General features: G+C 45.9%; 1 protein-coding gene across 7 annotated transcripts in view; it reads left to right on the top strand.

Annotated features, from left to right (window-relative positions):
• The window catches only part of prrc2b (proline-rich coiled-coil 2B), a 35,860-nt gene extending 17,701 nt beyond the window's left edge, over nucleotides 1–18,159 (top strand). For 2 of the 7 annotated variants that reach the window (XM_023983963.2, XM_023983962.2), the window contains exons 12-30: nucleotides 469–814; nucleotides 1,927–2,108; nucleotides 2,503–2,710; nucleotides 2,895–5,238; nucleotides 5,453–5,619; nucleotides 5,756–5,865; nucleotides 7,822–7,963; nucleotides 8,132–8,496; nucleotides 8,677–8,778; nucleotides 8,961–9,153; nucleotides 9,286–9,383; nucleotides 14,266–14,628; nucleotides 14,772–14,939; nucleotides 15,147–15,185; nucleotides 15,336–15,415; nucleotides 15,726–15,798; nucleotides 16,083–16,214; nucleotides 16,528–16,737; nucleotides 17,776–18,159. In XM_023983963.2, the coding sequence (XP_023839731.1) occupies nucleotides 469–814; nucleotides 1,927–2,108; nucleotides 2,503–2,710; nucleotides 2,895–5,238; nucleotides 5,453–5,619; nucleotides 5,756–5,865; nucleotides 7,822–7,963; nucleotides 8,132–8,496; nucleotides 8,677–8,778; nucleotides 8,961–9,153; nucleotides 9,286–9,383; nucleotides 14,266–14,628; nucleotides 14,772–14,939; nucleotides 15,147–15,185; nucleotides 15,336–15,415; nucleotides 15,726–15,798; nucleotides 16,083–16,214; nucleotides 16,528–16,737; nucleotides 17,776–17,901 (5,448 nt within the window). In that variant the 3' untranslated portion in view covers nucleotides 17,902–18,159. Of the gene's footprint in view, nucleotides 1–468; nucleotides 815–1,926; nucleotides 2,109–2,502; nucleotides 2,711–2,894; nucleotides 5,239–5,452; nucleotides 5,620–5,755; nucleotides 5,866–7,821; nucleotides 7,964–8,131; nucleotides 8,497–8,676; nucleotides 8,779–8,960; nucleotides 9,154–9,285; nucleotides 9,384–14,265; nucleotides 14,629–14,771; nucleotides 14,940–15,146; nucleotides 15,186–15,335; nucleotides 15,416–15,725; nucleotides 15,799–16,082; nucleotides 16,215–16,527; nucleotides 16,762–17,775 lie in introns of all 7 variants that reach the window. The other 5 variants (XM_023983964.2, XM_023983966.1, XM_023983965.2 and 2 more) reach the window with 5 other exon arrangements.
• The last annotated feature ends 3,542 nt before the right edge of the window (nucleotides 18,160–21,701 follow it).

Genomic DNA, 21,701 nt, shown 5'->3' with positions numbered 1-21,701 from the left:
TTAACAAGAAGTTAATCTTTAAATCGATGTATAACACTTGTATGTATAACAAATCGATGTATAACACTTATGAATTTTTATAATGAGTATTTCTGTTTTTGAATTTGGCGCTCTGCAATTTCACTGGATGTTGGCCAGGTGGGACGCTAGTGTCCCACGTACCCTAGTGAGGTTAACAAGAAGTTAAGCTTTTAAACGATGCAAGACACTTGTATTTTCATGAATGTTTAATATTACGAATTTTGTATTTTGAATTTCGCGCTCTGCAATTTCACAGGATGTTGGCCAGGTGGGACGGTAACGGTAGACGGTAGCACCTACCCCAAAGAGGTTAAAGCATAAAGAGTACATACACCTGTAGGAAGAGAAAAATTGAGTCACATTTAAATGCGTGTGTCTTAAGTCCATTGTACACAACCCATGTAGTCCCCACATTAACACCCGCACCCTCCTCTGTGGCGTCTCTAGGCCCAGCAGAAGAGCTCCGGGCCTGGCATGGCCCACCAGGGTGAACCCCTGGACGACCAGGAGGAGCGCCAGGGCCCTGCCCGGGCCAAGTTTGTATCACCGGAACTCTCGGAGGCAGTGGAGAGAGCTCGTCGGCGCAGGGAGGAGGAGGAGAGACGCGCCCGTGAGGAGAGACTCGCCGCCTGCGCCGAGAAGCTCAAGAGGCTAGACGAGAGGTTTGGGAAGACGGAGAGACAGTTGTCAAGGTCTGAGGATGGAGTGAAGGATGCAGAGAGCAAGGAGGCAGCACTGTCTCCTGGGAGAGAGAGCAAAACCCACCAGGAGAGCTGGCAATATGGCACGAAAGGTAACACCAAACCACCATTAGTGTTTGTTTAGTAAACATTTTTTTATTCAGATTGATCAGTTGAAAATACTAACTTGCAATTCTCAGTCATAGTGTGCACTTACCGTTGAAATTGAGCATTTTACTGAATGGCTATTACTGAATGACTTGTAGGAAACATACAGGGTTGCCAGGTCTAACTAAAATTTCTAGCCCAATGGTATCTGAACCTGCCCACAAGGCCTGAAAACTAGGCCCCCAAAAATGTTTGCCACGAGAGTTGCCAAATTTATCCAATAAACCCTTTTCCCATAATGTTATTGAGCGAATTAAGAAGGAATATCGATGTCATTTTTAATGATGTAGGTTAAGAAGCAAATTTCGGTTTTCCATCAAAATAATTATTGCGAATTTAAGAACATATTGCAAGGGAAAATATGAATTGCCCTTATTAATCTCTCCAGATCATTTTCCATCAATGGATGTCGATTTAACTTGTTTTGACTGCTATGATTAAGCAATAAGGCCAGAGGAGGTGTGGTATAGGCTAAAGGCTGTTCTTAGGACATAAGATTAGTTGACATTAGAATGCAGTCTACTTTAAACCACCTCCTGGGTGAATTTATCCAAAGAGCTCTAGTGCTCCTGAAGTAGTTTTCTAATGCTTTGTCGCTGTTATATCAGTTTTAGCGCGTTAGAAGGTTTTATGGAAAAGGTCGTCTCCGTAATGACCAATCTACAACTGGTAAAAAGTTGTCATGACGTGTGCGCATGCTGCTGTCTCCGTGACTCAACTGCCTCTGCTGCAGCACTCTCTCAACCTGTGCTCTCAACACACACACAACCCTTCGGCCCTCCCCCTCTCCACCATTCACTCACTCAATAACAGCTTGCTCACTGCCTGATAGTCAGCAGCAMCAGGTCACAGTGAAATGTATATATTTTTTAAGAGAAATACCATGGTGGCCGCTGTACAATTTAGAAGTAGCCCAAAAACCTGCCACCCGTGACAAATACATTTTCACCGTTTTCAAAGTAGTCCAATTTGGCTTGAAAACTGCAAACATGGCAACACTGGAAACATGGGTAGCTATGTAAAAGTAGGATTATAACCCTCTCCTCTCCTGTCCCAGACACTGAGTGTCCCTTGGAGCACTCCCCCGGCCAGCAGGACTACAGGGAAGAGGGCACCTTGGGCTTCGCCCCCTACCGCATTGAGGACGATGGCGGGGCTGATCCCACTTCTCCCCTGCCCGACTACACAAACCACCAGGCCTCCAAGCCCCTCCCGCCCCGCTTCCAAAAGCAGCAGCAGGTGAGCCGACCGGCCGACGCCATCTAATGCTTTCCCAGCAGCCCCTTCCCTCCAGCCCCAAAAATCCTTATCCCCTCCCTAATTCCTGGGCGGATTAGCGGCTTGAGAAAGGCCCGTCAGAGTTCACAGGAGCAGGTGTTTTCCGTAACAACGATCGTTGGGTATTATAAAGGGGGCCAACGGGTGTGTTTTGTTTTATTCTGTTGTGTAGTGTTTTAATGAGATCTGTGGTGGATGCACAGCAATGGGCAATTGACAAAACAGGAAATAACCACTCGCTGCATATAGTACACTTCTTTAAATGCATTTGGTCACTTTTTTTAATGTGAGGAGAATAATTGTACCAGTGTGTGAACATAATGGGTTCATGCTCTGTCGTCCCTCCACCTCTCAGGACCAAGTGTATAAAATGCAGCACTGGCAGCAGCAGCAGTCTGGCCACCCCGCCCCCTCTGGCTCCAGCCACCCCCCGAGGGGGTACTACCCCCCACACATGCTGGGCTTCGACCCCCGCTGGATGATGATGCCCCCTTTCTTGGACCCCCGCATGGCCCAGGGCCGCTCCCCCGTGGACTACTACCCCAACGCTGTCCACTCTTCAGGTGAGACCTGAGAAAATAGTATTGTTTTACTAAAGGGAATGATGAATTTCCTGATTTCATTTCTTAATTCACTTTTTTAGTTTAGTGACATCATTGTCAAACTTTATAGATTGATATGGATCTCCAAATAATCCTGCATCTGTATCATCTCTAACTGTAGAATACCACCTCTGTGTTTGCGTAGGAATGATGAAATCGATGATGCAGCCAGACCACCTGAACAGCCCAGGGTCCGCCTCTGACGATGGCTGCCATCCCAGCATGCATCAGGAGAGGAGGGCCCCCTCCACCGAGCCCTACCCCGTGTGGAACCAAGATGGCTACCCCCCTCGCAGTTTCACCCCACCCTACCAGAGACAGCACGAGAGCTCAGACAGGAGCCAGCCAGACGACCGGAGTGACAGGACATGTTCCCAGCAGGACTTGTACGAAGAGAGTGGCAACGAGTGCCTAGACCACCCATCTGGTGACCTCTCCCATCAGGCCTACCGCCAGAGCAAAGATCCCGACAGGGATCACCACCCGCACGACCAAGGCCTGCTCTCCTCAGCCCCGAGCCGGCCCCAGCAGCCGCATGCAGACAGCGACTACCCCAAACAGGAGCCCAAAGACAGGTACCTGAAGGACGGCACTGAACCCTGTGATGAAGTTTTCGACACCTCCAAGGAAAAGGTTTTTGACTCAGACTTCCATAGGCGAGATGGAGGCCAGAAGAAGGAAGTTGGTGTTGGTGGTCAGAACCAGTGGTCTGATCCTGGCTCCAGCTCCCCTGCCAGCAGTGTAAGCCAGCCCTCTGAGACTGGCGGTAGGACCCTGACCCGTAGGACCGGTCCCATCAAGAAGCCTGTGCTAAAGGCCCTCAAAGTGGAGGACAAGGAGAACGAGAAGCCCAAAGTGGAGGCTGAGGAGAAGGTAGTCCCTTACCGCTTGGAAAAGGAGGTGCTCACCAACGTATATGACCTGAAGAAAGACAACCAACCCCTAGTAAGTAACAGACGCTCGGCCTCGCCTGCTATCGAGAAGCAGCCAGAAGAGAAGCAACAACCACCAGCTCCTGCTAAAATAGAGCGGCCAGCCAGTACCCACAGTGAGGATTTGCCGAAGGAGAACAGCTGGGACAGCGGAAAGAGCCAGTCCTCCAGAGACAGCCAGGAGAGCAGGGAGCCTGGTGCACCACGACGCAACAACTGGATCTTCATCGATGAGGAGCAGGCCTTTGCCGGAGCCAGGGGAACGGGTAGAGGTCGGAGCCGTGGCGGCTTCAGGGAGTTCAGTTCCAGAGGAGACCGTGGTGGCCGGGGAGGCCGAGAGAACCCCAGAGGAGGCTACAACAACAATATCAACAGCAGGGACGCCGCTGGAACCCAGAGACCAGGCAGAGGCAGAGGACTGCCCAGGGACTTTGTCAAGGTGGAGGACCTGCAGAGGGGGAAGCCGAGGAGGCGCAACGTCAGCGAGACTCTGAGCGAGACCTCAGAGTACGAGGAGCTGCCCAAGCGGCGACGCCAGAAGGGCTCTGAAAACGGAGAGGGTGGCAGCTACCCAGAGCAGGGAGAGACCAGGAAGGCGGACCGAGACTCTTGGAGGTCCAACAAGGTGTACACGGAAGAACAGGCGGCCAGTGACGCCCGCGACAAGGCCAAAGCCAGCAGCAGGGGGTTCGGAGGCTTCGGCCGCTCGCTGCCTCCCAGACTCGATACTGGCAGGGGCTACAACACCAGCCGAGGGTTCAACAATGGCTCCAGAGACATCTCCACCTGGAGGGGGCGGGGGACTCAGTTTGGCAGTGGCGGTGGGCCCATGCAGGAGAACGGCTACGGCTTGGGCACCGAGACCTATTCCAGGAGACCACCTGCAGAGCGTGAGCCCCTCAAATACACCCCCAAGTTTACTGGCTCTACCGGTTCCTTCATGGAGAACGGCGCTGAGGACCGCAGCGGGGAGGGCGAGTACTACATCGACAGCGACAACCCTGGACAACAGCCGTTGAGAAGACGGAGGCCGCCGCGCCAGGACAAGCCCCCGCGTTTCCGCCGACTACGTCAAGAGAGGGAGCCCGGCAGCGGCCAGTGGACCAGCGATGAGTACATCAACGGATCAGAAGGATTCGCGAACCCCTGGCCGAGCCGCTCCAAGGAGGGAGGTAAAGAGGACGGCTGGTCCAGTGGCCACTACTCCGGAGGGGGTGGTAGGTCCGGTGGTCAGCACGGCCAGGCGGAGGACTGGGAGACTGGCTCAGAGAACAGCGACTTCAGCGACTGGAGGGAGAAGCGTGGTGGAGGGCAGCAGCAGCAGGCCCACGGGGGAGATGTGCACTCAGACTCAGGCCACGGAGATCCTGGGTCTGGAGAGAAGAGGGAGCTGGCCAAGAGGAGTTTCTCCAGCCAGCGCCCCCTGGTGGACCGGCAGAACAGGAAGGGTGAGGTGGATGGGAACAAGATGACACGCTCTTCAGAGAACCCTAACGCTCTGCCCTCCTGTAACAGGAACGACGGCTGGCAGAATGGAGGGTCCTCCAACCATAAGAGGTGAGTACTGTGCTAACTTTGGTTTATGCAACCTTGATGTGAGAACGTTCAACAAAACTGTTGATATGGTTTTGTCTTGACTTAATTGTTTCAAAACATTCTCAAGACATCAATATACTGGAGTTTCTAAAAACAAACCTTAGCAACACTTTCACACAATAATATGTTTTAAGTGGTAACACCTGACTCATGGAATGTCTCTCCCTGATTCCAGCAGGAGCCCAGAGGAGTCAGGCCCAGTCTACAATGTTGAGCAGTCTGAGGAGGGCCACAAGGCCAACGAACCCTCGGGGAAGAAGCTGGACAAGGAGCTGAAGCCCAGGTCTGTGAAGGGAGACCTGGCCAAACCACTGTCTCAGTACGACCTCAACAGCTACCCCAGTGAGTATGCCAGGCACCAACTTCATAGTAACACATACTTGAGTCAATTAAGCAAGGCTCAAATTAATTCTAAACCAGGGGTCTCAACCTGGTGGGCCAGATGACTGATTTAATGTGGCACACGTGTTTCTTCCAGTTGAGGGGGATTCTGGGGGTCCTAGTCTAGACGGGTTCCAAGACCTGTCCAAGAAACAGCTGCGGCGCCCACAGGAAGACGACAGAAGGAGAAAGGAACAAGGAGCTCCTGTAAGTTGACAGAACATTCAAATAAGCCTGATACATTTAAATAAAACTAACAATCAGCACAAGAGCTTTGGGTGTCTAGAGAATAGACCCAGTTTTGAGTAAAATCTAAAATAATTCCAAATCAAATCAAAGTTTATTTGTCATGTGCGCCGAATACTTACTTACAAGCTCTAACCAATAGTGCAAAAAAGGTATTAGGTGAACAATAGGTAAGTAATGAAATAAAACGACAGTAAAAAGACTGGCTATATACAGTAGAGGCTATAAAAGTAGCAAGGCTACATAGTCACTGGTTAGTCAGGCTGATTGAGGTAGTATGTACATGTATATATGGTTAAAGTGACTATGCATATATGATGATCGGAGAGTAGCAGTAGCGTAAAAGAGGGGTTGGTAGGTGTCCCGGTTAGCCAATGTGCGGGAGCACTGGTTGGTCGGCCCAATTGAGGTAGTATGTACATGAATGTATAGTTTAAGTGACTATGCATATATGATAAACAGAGTAGCAGCAGCGTAAAAAGAGGGTTGGGGGGGGCACACAATGCAAATAGTCCGGGTAGCCATTTGATTACCTGTTCAGGAATCTTATTGCTTGGGGGTAAAAACTGTTGAGAAGCCTTTTTGTCCTAGACTTGGCACTCCCGTACTGCTTGCCATGCGGTAGTAGAGAGAACAGTCTATGGCTGGGGTCTTTGACAATTTTTAGGGCTTTTCTCTGACACCGCCTGGTGTAGAGGTCCTGGATGGCAGGTAGCTTAACCCCAGTGATGTACTGGGCCGTACGCACTACCCGCTGTAGTGATTTGCGGTCAGAGGCCGAGCAATTGCCGTACCAGGCAGTGATGCAACCAGTGAGGATGCTCTCGATGTTGCAGCTGTAGAACCTTTTGAGGATCTCAGGACCCATGCCAAATCTTTTTAGTTTCCTGAGGGGGAATAGGCTTTGTCGTGCCCTCTTCATGACTGTCTTGGTGTGTTTGGACCATTCTAGTTTGTTGTTGATGTGGACACCAAGGAACTTGAAGCTCTCAACCTGCTCCACTACAGCCCCGTCGATGGGGGCGTGCTCGGTCCTCCTTTTCCTGTCGTCCACAATCATCTCCTTAGTCTTGATTACGTTGAGGGATAGGTTGTTATTCTGGCACCACCCGGCCAGGTCTCTGACCTCCTCCCTATAGGCTGTCTTGTCGTTGTCGGTGATCAGGCCTACCACTGTTGTGTTGTCTGCTAACTTAGTGATGGTGTTCGAGTCGTGCCTGGCCCTGCAGTCGTGGGTGAACAAGGAGTACAGGAGGGGACTGAGCACGCACCCCTGTGGAGCTCCAGTGTTGAGGATCAGCGTGGCAGATGTGTTGCTACCTACCCTCACCACCTGGGGGTGGCCTGTCAGGAAGTCCAGGATCCAGTTGCAGAGGGTGGTGTTTAGTCCCAGGATCCTTAGCTTATTGATGAGCTTTGAGGGCACTATGGTGTTGAACGCTGAGCTGTAGTCATTGAATAGCATTCTCACATAAGTGTTCCTTTTGTCCAGGTGGGAAAGGGCAGTGTGGAGTGCAATAGAGATTGCATCATCTGTGGATCTGTTGGGCCGGTATGAAAATTGGAGTGGGTCTAGGGTTTCTGCGGTAATGGTGTTGATGTGAGCCATTACCAACCTTTCAAAGCACTTCGTGGCTATGGACTTGAGTGCTACGGGTCTGTAGTCATTTAGGCAGGTTGCCTTTGTGTTCTTGGGCACAGGGACTATGGTGGTCTGCTTGAAACATGTTGGTATTACAGACTCAATCAGGGACATAATTGCTAATGGATTCATGCAAGCAGAGATATTTCTTTAACAACATAGTTTTTTCCTAAATATCTCAATCATATATTATGTTAAGTATAGTTGTACATGACTTGAGGTGCTGTGTTGTACTTAATCTATGGGAAAAAAACTATTCCTTTGCCACACTGCAGGTTCCAGGAAAGAACAGACCGATCACCTCCAAGATGCCCCCGCGGTTTGCCAAGAAGCAGGGTGGCATGACCATTGATCAGCCAGAAGAGGGACTCTCTGCCAACAACCTGGGCACAGAAATCTGGGAGACTAACAGCTCAGGTAGGAGTAGGGGCAACACCCCAGCCTTCACACACCTCATCTTCCACCCCATCTGATAACTGTTTCCCATACTCAGCTTTTCCCTCCAAACTACATAGGAACATTCTTGTGTTGTCAACTGTATAACATAATACATTGGTTCTTACATTGTTCTATTCCTTCCCTCAGCTCTGTCAATACAGTCATCTGGAGGAGATTCGTGGACCAAGCAGGTCTCCTTCACAGGCAGCGAGCCCAACTCTGAGGATTCTGACGCGGGCCTTGAGCAGAGCAAGGAGCAGCACAAGCCTGGCCCCATCGGCAACGAACGTTCACTCAAGCACCGCAAAGGCTCGGAGGGTGTGGAGCGTCTGGAGGGGAGGCCCATCACGCCCGTCAACGGCGTGGACCTCCACGTGGACACGGTGCTGCCCGTGCCACCCATCGAGTTTGGTGTCAGTGCCAAGGACTCTGACTTTAGTCTGCCACCCGGTTCCACCCCAGTGCCCGTGTCCAACCCTATCGCCAAGCTGCAGGACGCCCTCGTCAGCAACGTGAGTACAAATATACTGAGTTCAACTAGATTCCCATTGTCACCTCATGATTATAAGGTGGGCTATTAGTGCTGCACTTGAAGTGGCTTGACAAGATAAATATCATAAATGAGATGTAAAATGGACAAAAGATGTCATTGGCTAGTTGTTGATGTGTTAATAACCTTTGTGTGTGTGTAGCCGGCCCTGACCCAGGCCATTCCCATGCTGCGTAGAGACCACCTACAGCCTGGCATCAACCTCAACCCCATCTCTTTCCCCAGTGCTGACCTCACACTCAAGGTACACACCCCACTGCCTCACACTCTCCACACATCTCTAAAAACACTACTCTTGTTAAAGAAATGTAACTCTCAGTTACCGACCTGGCTAAGTAAAGGTTAGATCAAATAAACGTTAGTAAATACAAAAGATTTTGTGTAATTTTACCGATCATTTCTATCCCTTCGTCCCCTCTTTCTCAGATGGAGTCGGCCCGTAAGGCGTGGGAGAACTCCCAGTCTCTCCCCGAGCAGGGCTCTCCTGGTGGGGGTACCACTGGCGCCCAGCCCCCTTGCAGCGTGGGCTCCTCCAGCGGGGTGAGCTACAGCTCTTTCGGAGGGGTGTCCATGCCCCCCATGCCCATTGCCTCCGTGGCGCCTTCCATGTCCATGCAGGGTAAGAGGACACTCGCACATTAAACATTGACATTATTGCTATATTTGCCAAAAGACTATGCGTTGTATGAAATGTAAATCTGTGCATTATTATTATACTTTTGAAATAACAATTGTATTTCCGTCTCTGTAGGTAACCATGTCCCCCCGCTGTATCTGGACGGCCATGTCTTTCCCAGCCAGCCTCGTCTGGTGCCCCCAACCATGACCCAGCAGCAGAGCTACCAACAGGTACTACACTTACAAGTATAGGGTTTTACAGGATTTTATTCCAATTATTTTTCTTCTTTATATACACTACCGTTCAAAAGTTTGGGGTCACTTGGAAATGTCCTTGTTTTTGAAAGAAAAGCAAATTTTTTCGTCCGTTTAAAATAACACCAAATTGATCAGAAATACAGTGTAGACATTGTTAATTTTGTAAATGACAATTGTAGCTGGAAACGGCTGATTTTTTAAAATGGAATATCTACATAGGCATACAGAGGCCCATTATCAGCAACCATCACTCCTGTGTTCCAATGGCATGTTGTTTTAGCTAATCCAAGTTTATCATTTTAAAAGTCTAATTGATCATTAGAGAAAACCCTTTTGCAATTATGTTAGCACAGCTGAAAACTGTTGTCCTGATTTAAAGAAGCAATAAAACGGTCCTCCTTTAGACGAGTTGAGTATCTGGAGCATCAGCGGGTTTAATTACAGCCTCAAAATGACCAGAAACAAATAACATCTATTCTTGTTCTGAGAAAGGAAGGCTATTCCATGCTAGAAATTGACAAGAAACTGAAGATCTCGTACAATGCTGTGTACTACTCCCTTCACAGAACAGCGCAAACTGTCTCTAACCAGAATAGACAGAGGAGTGGGAGGCCCCGGTGCACAACTGAGCAAGAGGACAAGTACAGTGGGGCAAAAAAGTATTTGGTCAGCCACCAATTGTGCAAGTTCTCCCACTTAAAAAGAAGTGAGAGGCCTGTAATTTTCATCATAGGTACACTTCGACTATGACAGGCAAAATGAGAGAGAACAAATCCAGAAAATCACATTGTAGGATTTTTTATGAATTTATTTGCAAATTATGGTGGAAAATAAGTATTTGGTCACCTACAAACAAGCAAGATTTCTGGCTCTCACAGACCTGTAACTTCTTCTTTAAGAGGCTGCTCTGTCCTCCACTCGTTACCTGTATTAATGGCACCTGTTTGAACTTGTTATCAGTATAAAAGACACCTGTCCACAACCTCAAACAGTCACAGCTCCAAACTCCACTATGGCCAAGACCAAAGAGCTGTCAAAGGACACCAGAAACAAAATTGTAGACCTGCACCAGGCTGGGAAGACTGAATCTGCAATAGTAAGCAGCTTGGTTTGAAGAAATCAACTGTGGGAGCAATTATTAAGAAATGGAGACTCCATCTCCCTCGATCTGGGGCTCCACGCAAGATCTCACCCCGTGGGGTCAAAATGATCACAAGAACGGTGAGCAAAAATCCCAGAACCAACGGGGGGACCTAGTGAATGACCTGCAGAGAGCTGGGACCAAAGTAACAAAGCCACCCTCAGTAACACTACGCCGCCAGGGACTCAAATCCTGCAGTGCAGACGTGTCCCCCTGCTTAAGCCAGTAATGTCCAGGCCCGTCTGAAGTTTGCAGAGTGCATTGGATGATCCAGAAGAAGATTGGGAGAATGTCATATGGTCAGATGAAACCAAAATATAACTTTTTGGTAAAAATCAACTGTCGTGTTTGGAGGACAAAGAATGCTGAGTTGCATCAAAGAACACCATACCTACTGTGAAGCATGGGGTGGAAACATCATGCTTTGGGGTGTTTTTCTGCAAAGGTACCAGGACGACTGATCCGTGTAAAGGAAAGAATGAATGGGGCCATGTATCGTGAGATTTTGAGTGAAAACCTCCTTCCATCAGCAAGGGCATTGAAGATGAAACGTGGCTGGGTCTTTCAGCATGACAATGATCCCAAACACACTGCCCGGGCAACGAAGGAGTGGCTTCGTAAGAAGCATTTCAAGGTCCTGGAGTGGCCTAGCCAGTCTCCAGATCTCAATCCCATAGAAAATCTTTGGAGGGAGTTGAAAGTCCGTGTTGCCCAGCAACAGCCCCAAAACATACCTGCTCTAGAGGAGATCTGCATGGAGGAATGGGCCAAAATACCAGCAACAGTGTGTGAAAACCTTGTGAAGACTTACAGAAAACGTTTGACCTCTGTCATTGCCAACAAAGGGTATATAACAAAGTATTGAGAAACTTTTGTTATTGACCAAATACTTATTTTCCACCATAATTTGCAAATAAATTCATTAAAAATCCTACAATGTGATTTTCTGGATTTTTTTCTTCTCATTTTGTCTGTCATAGTTGAAGTGTACCTATTATGAAAATTACAGGCATCTTTTTAAGTGGGAGAACTTGCGCAATTGGTGGCTGACTAAATACTTTTTTGCCCCACTGTACATTAGTGTCTAGTTTGAGAAACAGACGCCTCACAAGTCCTCAACTGGCAGCTTCATTAACCTCTCTAGGGTACATGGGACGCTAATGTCCCACCTGACCAACATCCAGTGAAAGTGCAGGGCGCCAAATCTCATAATTAAAATTCCTCAAACATACATGTATTATACACAATTTTAAAGATAAACTTGTTGTTAATCCCACCACATTGTCCGATTTCAAAAAGGCTTTACGACAAAAGCATACCATGCGATTATGTTAGGTCAGTACCTAGTCACAAAAAAACACAGCCATTTTTCCAGCCAAAGAGAGGAGTCACAAAAAGCAGAAATAGAGATAAAATTAATTACTAACATTTGATGATCTTCATCAGATGACACTCATAGGACTTCATGTTACACAATACATGTATGTTTTGTTCGATAAAGTTAATATTTATATCCAAAAATCTCAGTTTACATTGGCGTGTTATGTTCAGTAGTTCCAAAACATCTGGTGATTTTGCAGAGAGCCACATCAATTTACATAAATACTCATAATAAACATTGCTAAAAGATACAACTGTTATGCATGGAATTTTAGATCCACTTCCCCTTAATGCAACCGCTGTGTCAGATTAAAAATAAATGTATTATAAAAATAAAAAAATTAAGCACACCATGCAATAATCTGAGTACAGTGCTCAGACACTAAATCAAGCCATACAGATATCCGCCATGTTGTGGAGTCAACAGAAGCCAGAAATAGCATTATAAATTTTCACTTACCTTTGATGATCTTCATCAGAATGCACTCCCAGGATTTCCAGTTCGACAATAAATGTTTGTTTTGTTCGATAATGTCCATCATTTATGTCCAAATACCTCCTTTTTGTTAGCGCGTTTAGCCCAGTAATCCAAATTCATGAGGCGCCATCACTAGGTCCAGACGAAAAGTCAAAAAGTTCCGTTACAGTCCGTAGAAACATGTCAAACAATGTATAGAATCAATCTTTAGGATGTTTTTAACATAAATCTTCAATAATGTTCCAACCGTAAAATTCCTTTGTCTTCAGAAATGCAATGGAACGCAAGCTAACTCTCATGTGAACGCGCGTGGTCAGCTCATGCCACTCTGGCAGACCTCTGACTCATTCAGCTCTCATTCCCCCCTCCTTCACAGTAGAAGCCTCAAACAAGGTTCTAAAGACTGTTCACATCTAGTGGAAGTCTTAGGAAGTGCAATATGACCCAATTTCCACTGTTTCTTGGATCGGCAAAGAGTTGAAAAACTACAAACCTCAGATTTCCCACTTCCTGGTTGGATTTCTTCTCTGGTTTTTGCCTGCCATATGAGTTTTGTTATACACAGACATCATTCAAACAGTTTTAGAAACTTTTTGTTTTCTATCAAAATCTACTAATAATATGAATATCCTAGCATCTAGGCCTGAGTAGCAGGCAGTTTACTCTGGGCACGCTTTTCATCCGGGCGTGAAAATACTGCCCCCTACCCCAAAGAAGTTAAATAGTACCCGCAAAACACCGGTGTCAACAGTGAAGCGGCGACTCCGGGATGCTGGCCTTCTAGGCAGATTTCCTCTGTCCAGTGTCTGTGTTCTTTTGCCCATCTTAATCTTTTTTTTTGTTCTTTTTTTTTTTGGCCAGTCTGAGATATGGCTTTTTCTTTGCAACTCTGCCTAGAAGGCCAGCATCCTGGAGTCGCCTCTTCACTGTTGACGTTGAGACTGGTGTTTTGCAGGTACTATTTAATGAAGCTGCCAGTTGAGGACTTGTGAGGTGTCTGTTTCCCAAACTAGACACTAATGTACTTGTCCTCTTGCTCAGTTGTGCACCGGGGCTTCCCACTCTTTCTATTCTGGTTAGAGACAGTTTGTGCTCTTCTGTGAAGGGAGTAGTACACAGAGTTGTAGGAGATCTTCAGTTTCGTGGCAATTTCTCGCATGGAATAGCCTTCATTTCTCAGAACATGAATAGACTGACGAGTTTCAGAAGAAAGTTCTTTGTTTCTGGCCATTTTGAGCCTGTAATCGAACCCACAAATGCTGATGTTCCAGATACTCAACTAGTCTAAAGAAGGCCAGTTTTATTGCTTCTTTAATCAGGACAACAGTTTTCAGCTGTGCTAACATAATTGCAGAAGGGTTTTCTAATGATCAATTAGCCTTTTGAAATGATTAACTTGGATTAGCTAACACAACGTGCCATTGGAACACAGGAGTGATGGTTGCTGATAATGGGCCTCTGTACGCCTATATAGATATTCCATAAAAAATCGGCCATTTCCAGCTACAATAATCATTTACAACATTTAGAATGTCTACACTGTATTTCTGATCAATTTTATGTTATTTTAATGGGGGGAAAAATATGCTTTTCTTTCAAAAACAAGGACATTTCTAAGTGACCCCAAACTTTTGAACGGTAGTGTAAAAAAATAGATATATATATTTTGGGCAATAATCGGTACCTCCTGGATTTGGATTTTTTGTGATTACATGCCAAAAATGCTTGATTTTGCTGGGTGAATAATGACATTTTGCATGGCAATTTGTGATGATGTCCAATTTGTCATGAAAATGCGCTGGTGGGGGGGGTAAACTGTAATATTATAATTCACTCCTTCCTGTGTGTCCACGCAGGCGGCGGCTGCCCAGCAGATCCCCATCTCCCTACACACCTCTCTGCAGGCCCAGCTCGGTCTCCGGGGAGGCCTTCCCGTCTCTCAGTCCCAGGAGATGTTCAACTCCATTCCCTCCTTCAGGTCCCAGGTGTACATGCATCCCAATCTGTCTCAGCCTAACCCCATGGTGCTGTCAGGCGGTGGCCCTCTGAAGGGGCCCTATTCGGCCTTCCCGGGCATGCAGCCATCAGACATGGTCAAGCCCCAGTCGGGCTCCCACTACCAGCCCATGAACGGCAGCCAGGCCATGGTCTATGACGGCCAGATGAACCAGGGCCCTGGCATGAGCTCCTCCCAGCTCATGGACTCCCAGCTCATCCAGGTAAGGGGAACAACTCTGTCAGTGGCACACTTAGTTTGAAGGAACAGTTTGCTTGGCTTCTAATGGAAACATTATACTCTCTTCATTCAATGTTTCAAAGGCACGAACAATGATCCTCCCTCTCTCTCGCTCTCTCGCTCCAGGTGACCATGCCCTTGCCGGGCTCCCAGCTGCGTTATGGCTCTGCCCAGCAGCACCTCATCCTGCCCCAATCCATCCAGCTCCAGCAGGGCCAGAACCTCTCCGTCGGAGCCGCCCGCAGGATGCTCCCCCCTGGCTCCCAGCCCCCTGTCATGACCGGCAGCAGAGAGGTGAGCTCCACAGACCCACCAAGTGTCCCTTCCAACAATGTTACAGCTTAACTACCCTAATGATTGGTAAATGTTAGCTCTAGGTTGGATTTGGAAACATTTCATGTATAAACAAACAAAAATGCACTTTGAATGTAGTGAAACCCATCCCTTTGAAATAGAAGGGATAGTTCACCTAAATTACAAAATTACTTGAATTTTTTGCAGAATTTCCCAATGTCTACTGGTCCGTATACTACTTACAAGGTAAGGAACAACTGTAGTGAATTTGTCATTTGGGTGAACTATCACTTTAATGCCACAACATTTCATAGATTGCACAACATTTCATAGATGGCATTGAGATGTTCTTACTTGTATATTTAATGGGGATGTTTGTTTGTTGTCCTTCTCCAGACCTCCCAGATGGAAATGAAAGGCTTCCAGTTCTCTGACAAGCCCAATCACTCCCAGGGCATGCCTGGAGGATACAACAGGTGAGGTGGAACAGCTAAATGTCACCCTGAAACTTATGTTGGATCACAAAACGTCTTCTCTTAGTTCATATCCTTATAAACGTGTTCATTTTATTGTAACATACCACAGGATTCTACATGGTTCGCTGCCAGTAAAATGTTTAGACTTGTCAAGAAACTGACAGCACAGCTGCGTTTACTTTTAGTTTTCTTCTGGTTTGTCCAATATTTAATTAAACATTTAGTGATCATATAATGGCATTAAAGTGATGATATAGATGTAATTGGAAGCTAATGGTAAATCTATCTTTTTCCCCCTCTCTCCCATCAGACCAGGGTCTGCCAGCCCCAGTGGGAAGCAGACTGGCCCCGTGGGCCCTCTGCCTGGGCATTACACCCAGCAGGTACGACCCAACACAGTCATACACACATTAGGTACATACACGCACCTTGGTAGTACTAGTTACTGTTCACATTCTACAATCAACAACTAGGTCAACTGACAATCAAGGTCCTCGTGTGCACTTCACACACTTTCATACACACAAACACAATTTTACAGGCACTTTTACAGGCTCTTACAGTAGCAGGTACCCCCCACCCCACCACACACAAACGGTCCTGACACACAATCCCAGCTGCCCATACACACTCATATAGCCTCCCCCTCCCATTTCATTGGAAACAGAAGACCTCATCCATGCAGGCCGTTCAGCAGCGAGGCTGGGCTTGCAGTGGCCCTGGCCTGACCTGTAGTTGCTGCTACAGAGACCCGGCCACCGGCTGGTATGAGGCCCTGCTGTGCCCCCTACACGGCAAGGTTATAGAAACCTCAACTCAATCATTCTGCTTGTTCAAATCACTGTGATGTTGCACCATTTGAATGACTAATCAGTTTTGACATGCAGCTTCCCTGAACTGCTCTGGCACAATGGCCTCTCAAGACCTTAGTGTACGTTTGAGTCACGAGCATAAAGCAATTTGATGAAATGTCATTTTAGAATTCAGTCTGGAAAATATTTGTAGCTTTGCACACATCTCCGCAACCCCCTTAATATTTGCCTAAAGAAAAATAACCATGCATATATACTGAGACGTGTTGCCATGCTAACAGTGTGTGTGTGTTCCACCAGGTCCCCCCTCCCCAGGGCAGCATGGTTATGCACATGCGTCCCCCCACCACCGGCCCCTTCCCCACCCCCATCCAGAGACCTGTCATGCAGGTCAACAAGACAGTCATCATCCGCTCCCCCCCTTACCCCAATCCCGGGCGCGAGCCACCCCACTCCACCCCCCCCTCGGCCCCCGAGCCCACCGTCAAGGGGCCGGAGGATGGCATGAAGGTGAGCCACCCACTGTAAATATAGGTAATTAAATTCTTATCCATTTCGTTTTTTGTTTTTCTTCAATCCAATGTGCCAATGTATGAAATTAAAGCCATATATGGAGAGTTTGGTAGTTGATTATGACCTCAATTAATTTTGATTGGTTAAAATGTGTCGTGACGTCAATTACCACTGTCAGCACCTCAACTCTCCATGTCTGTTAAGAAGCAACTAGTGTCTAGCTGTCAAAGTTGCCCTGAACAGACTATATATGGCTCTGAATGAACTCAACTGGATGCACTGCTATGAACTATTGTAATTAATAATGAACATATTGCGTCATAACCAGTAATATGGTACCTGAGGTAAAAATTTCTCATCACAAGATTAATTTGTCTTTAAACTTACCTAGGGAACTGTATTTAATCAAATGGTGCTCATAGACATAGGTAGCCTAATCTTGTAGGCACGTAGTATCATTTACTGGTATATTTGGATAGGGACAAGTACAAAGACATTGAACAAACAATCGTCCGATGCATTGTAGGAGTGTTTCTGGTTTATGCTAATTTAACACCCGTCTCTAGATGGGCATTTATGGAAACAAAAGGAAAGAAATACGCAATCACACAAAATCACATATCAGTACATTATCACAATTAAATACACAAAGAAAATGTCATAGGCGATAAATAAATGCTGTAAATCAAATATACATATTTACCTCTAATATTTACAACTTGGATGTAAGAGGGTCATGTTGATAACACACAGCAAGCAGTTCATACATGAATGCTCTGGTGTTTCTTTTGAATGTGTTAAAATGTTACACAAATAATGTATTAATCTTCTCCTGTGCATATTACTTGTAGCAAAAAAAACTGATGCTTGATAATAGCTTTTTTTCTAATGGTGTCTAATTCTTGCTATTAGACCGTTTTTAAATTAGATTGTTTTAACAATTTCCCTCCTTGGTGGCATTAGTGTTATTGTTTTGTTGTCCATTTGAAAATGATATGAAATGTTAACCTTGCGTTTCTCATGTGTGTGTTTTAGAGTAAAGCCCTGCGAAATGGGCACCAGCTGGTGGGTGAGGGGAAGGCACTGTCGTGGGGCCTGATGACCAGCAAACTCCAGGAGTCCCTTCCCGGCTGGCAGGGCAAACCAGCACCATGCACCTGAGCCATCAAACCCCAGGCTGTCAAAGTGGAGGGCAAGGCATGGCAACGGACCTTCAACCTCCACCCAACCTGCCTCTGGAAGACACAACCCCGTGCACCCTCTTTCGACCCACCTCCCAGCCTTCTATTGCCAACCCCCAGATCGGGCGCCAAACTAAGGAGCAGGCAGGCATACTGTACCAACTCCCCGAACTACCAGAACCGGACACTTATTATTATTAAACCACGTGTTGTGGTTGTGTGTGGTGTGTGTGTGTGTGTGTGTGTGTGTGTGTGTGTGTGTGTGTGTGTGTGTGTGTGTGTGTGTGTGTGTGTGTGTGTGTGTGTGTGTGTGTGTGTGTGTGTGTGGTGGTGTGTGTGTGTGTGTGTGTGTGTGTGTGGTGTGTGTGTGTGTGTGTGTGTGTGTGTGTGTGTAAGCAGACTCAAGGTTCTCCTTATTTATTAACATTGTCCTTTTTCGGGAGAAGAACGGTAACAAAAAATAAATAAATGCACGTTTTCTGTGTTGCTCTGCATCTGAAAAAGGAAACGAACAGCTCCTGCCGATAGTTCACTCCTAGTTCCCCCCGTTTTTGCCACACTACTTTTTTGGACTATTGCCCAGTAGAGGAGGCAGACACTTGACATGTCACCACAAGAAAGCAAATCTGTAAGCATAAAAAACAAACGTGTCCTTTTCCCTCACTTTTTGAAGAATTTTGCTGGTAGTTTTAATCCTTTTTTTTTTTTAAGTAAGTAATCATCGCCTGTTTGCTCTATTATTAAAGGACTTCAAAGACAGATTTTAAGGACATCATTGTGTGTAAACATGGAAAGGTGTGAATTGGGGCGTGTCGCCCTCAGAGCCCCCTGGGGTACTTCACACAGCTCGTGAACTGTGACAAAACTGCTTCGATTTTTAGAAAATGTTTCAGTTTATTTTTTTAAAGGCTGTTTTTTGCTTTTGTTTTGTCTCCTATGTGTTTTGTAAACAGAAGCAAAAACTAGGACATTTTAGAGAAATCATCTTGCCTCATTTGAAGCTATCCTAGTGTTGATGCAGTGTGCATGTGATGTGCTGAATGTGTGTTAATCGTAGAGCCTAATCCAGGACCCTATCGCAACATTTCAAAAGACAGCGGATACTGCTGCCGTAGTGTGAGGTTTTGATCAACCGAGCTGGCAAAAAATGTGGTTTATTCTATAGTGTTGGGGAGTGGGGGATATCTATAGTGTTTGGGAGTGACGACGGGCTTCATTGACTTACTGTACGATCTCAACAGCTGATTGAAATGTTGCTTTTTATTGCTATACTTTTGGTTGTAATGAGTTGCTGAAATCTGAATTCACATCTGATACATGTCAAGTGCTTTTATATTCCCGCTCCTATAGTGTTTTTGTTTTTGCTCCTAGAGCTATAAAACACTTCTCTATTGTTTTTTTTTTTTAACACAACTCGATGGAAAGGTGGAGGGGTTAGTGAAGGAATGAGTAGGCACACCTCCCTAGTGAACATTCAGCCCCATGTAAGGCCTCTGGGGTGGCGCTAGCAATAAACGCAGCCTAACTCTCAATCAGGGTCCAAATATCTATTTTTATGTTACAATTTCACGACAAAAGAGGGTGTTTAGAATTGCTTGATGAATTGATGTACTTTCTTCGCGTAGGTTTTTTGGTGAACGCTGCAGTTGTTTTGGGCTCTCTGAAGAAGGAAATATTAAAGCATTTGTTTTGTTAGAAAAATTATATGAACTGTTGGCATCTGTGATATAAAAAAAAAGGGCACTCATTTTGAAACTTACTATTCCAATGTCATAACTGGTTATAAATGTTTCTGCGTATTAATGATCCATGACACTACAAAATGTTCAGACTCATATTTTATGGCAGTGTTTCACTGACGTCTGTACATGATGCATACCTGTTCAACTATATTCAGAGTTACGGTCAGTTGGGGAGGGTGGGAGTCTAAAAACATATGTTTGATTCATATATTGTATCACTAATAAAAGGGTAAGTGTTTCAAAGGTCACTATGATGTTCTCACAGGGTGGACTGCTTTCACTTGTGGATTGGCTTATTGGACATTGTGATGGCTTTTTGCCCATCTCTACTGTGCTTTTTGCTGTGACGACCCTGTCAGTTTTTGGACAGAGACTGGAAGGTGTACACTGAAACGTCTTATACACACCTGAGAAACTTCATTTGGTTTCCGCCTGCTCTCGTCTTCACTCATTACTGTACCTACACCAAGATATCATCCTGATGCTTTTTTTGTTGGTACTTTTAGGATACATATTTCATTTGTCAGAGGACCTGTGCACTCTGGAACTGATCACACGGTCTATTTATCGTACCTGATATTTATCCTTTCAGATATGTGATCATATTCGCCCTTTCCTTATTGAGAGAAAAAATAAAGCAGTTGTGCTTTTTCAAAACCCTTGTCCTTGTTAAATTTGTATTAAAGTATTTCAATTGGATGAGCAATGTATTGGCTTGTGTGGGGAATGAAAATATATATATACACACACACATTCTACTGGTCAAAAATTTTAGAACACCATTTTTCCAGTTTTTATTGAAATTCACAGTTTAATGTCTAATTGTACTCTGAAATTAAAGCATAGAACAAACAATTGGAGACAAAAACAAAACGATTCCATGATTTCTTAACACAATTTTACTTTTGACTCACCAAAGTAGCCATCTTTTGCAGACATAACAACCAAGCACACTCGTGGCATTCTTTCTACAATGTAAATCAAATATTGTTCGGAAAGTTCTTCCCAACACTGTAGCAGAAGTTCCCACAAATGTGTTGTACTTGTAGGTTGCTTTGCTTCCACACTTCTGCCCAGTTCATCCTAAACCAGCTCAATGGTGTTTAAGTCAGGAGATTGCTGGTCATGCCATGATTTGAAGCCTACTGTCTTCTAGGTAGTTCTGACATAGTCTGCAGGTATGTTCTGGGTCATTATCTTGCTGTAGGATAAACCCCATAGTCTGCAGGTATGTTCTGGGTCATTATCTTGCTGTAGGATAAACCCCATAGCCTGGAGGTATGTTCTGGGTCATTATCTTGCTGTAGGATGAACCCCTGACCAAGTAGGCGTACACCAGAGGGTATTGCATGGCGCTGCAAAATGCTGTGGTAGCTGTTGTGGTTCAGGGTGCCACTCACTCTGCAAGTCGCCGACTCTGGATCCAGCAAGAGAGCCCCAGACCATCACGCTTCCTCCTACATGTTTGACAGTTGATATCACACACTGAGGAATCATCCTTTCGCCTAATCGACGACGTACAAAAACTGCGTGATGAACCGAAGATTTCTCCTTTTCTGTGAAGTCAATATATATATATATATATATATATATATATATATATATACAGTGCCTTTGGAAAGTATTCAGACCCCTTGACTTTTTCCACATTTTGTTACGTTACAGCCTTATTCTAAAATGGATTAAATAAATACAAATCCTCAGCAATCTACACACAATACCCCATAATTGTCACGGATCCCCCTGGTACTGCTGCATCAGTCCTTTCATCAGCTCCGGAGGTCTACGCCACCGGCCTTCTAGGCGTCACTGAACTGGATTCATTACCACCAACCCAGGACTGTCTTGTCTCATTACGCACACCTGGTTCCCATTCCTCCTGATTAGTATGTGTATATATGTGCCCTCTGTTCCATGTTTGTTGGTCTTGTGAGTACCTGTGCTCTGTTGTATTGGCTTGCGTGTTACTGTGTTAGCGTGCACTTATTATTACGGGTCTCGTCCCGTCTATTTATTAGAGGTTTACACCTCGCTCTTT

This window comes from Salvelinus sp. IW2-2015, linkage group LG4q.1:29 (assembly GCF_002910315.2).
Source record: "Salvelinus sp. IW2-2015 linkage group LG4q.1:29, ASM291031v2, whole genome shotgun sequence".
Lineage (NCBI taxonomy): Eukaryota > Metazoa > Chordata > Actinopteri > Salmoniformes > Salmonidae > Salvelinus > Salvelinus sp. IW2-2015.
The sequence above is the reverse complement of the archived record's forward strand: the minus strand, read 5'-3'. Positions and strand labels throughout refer to the sequence as shown.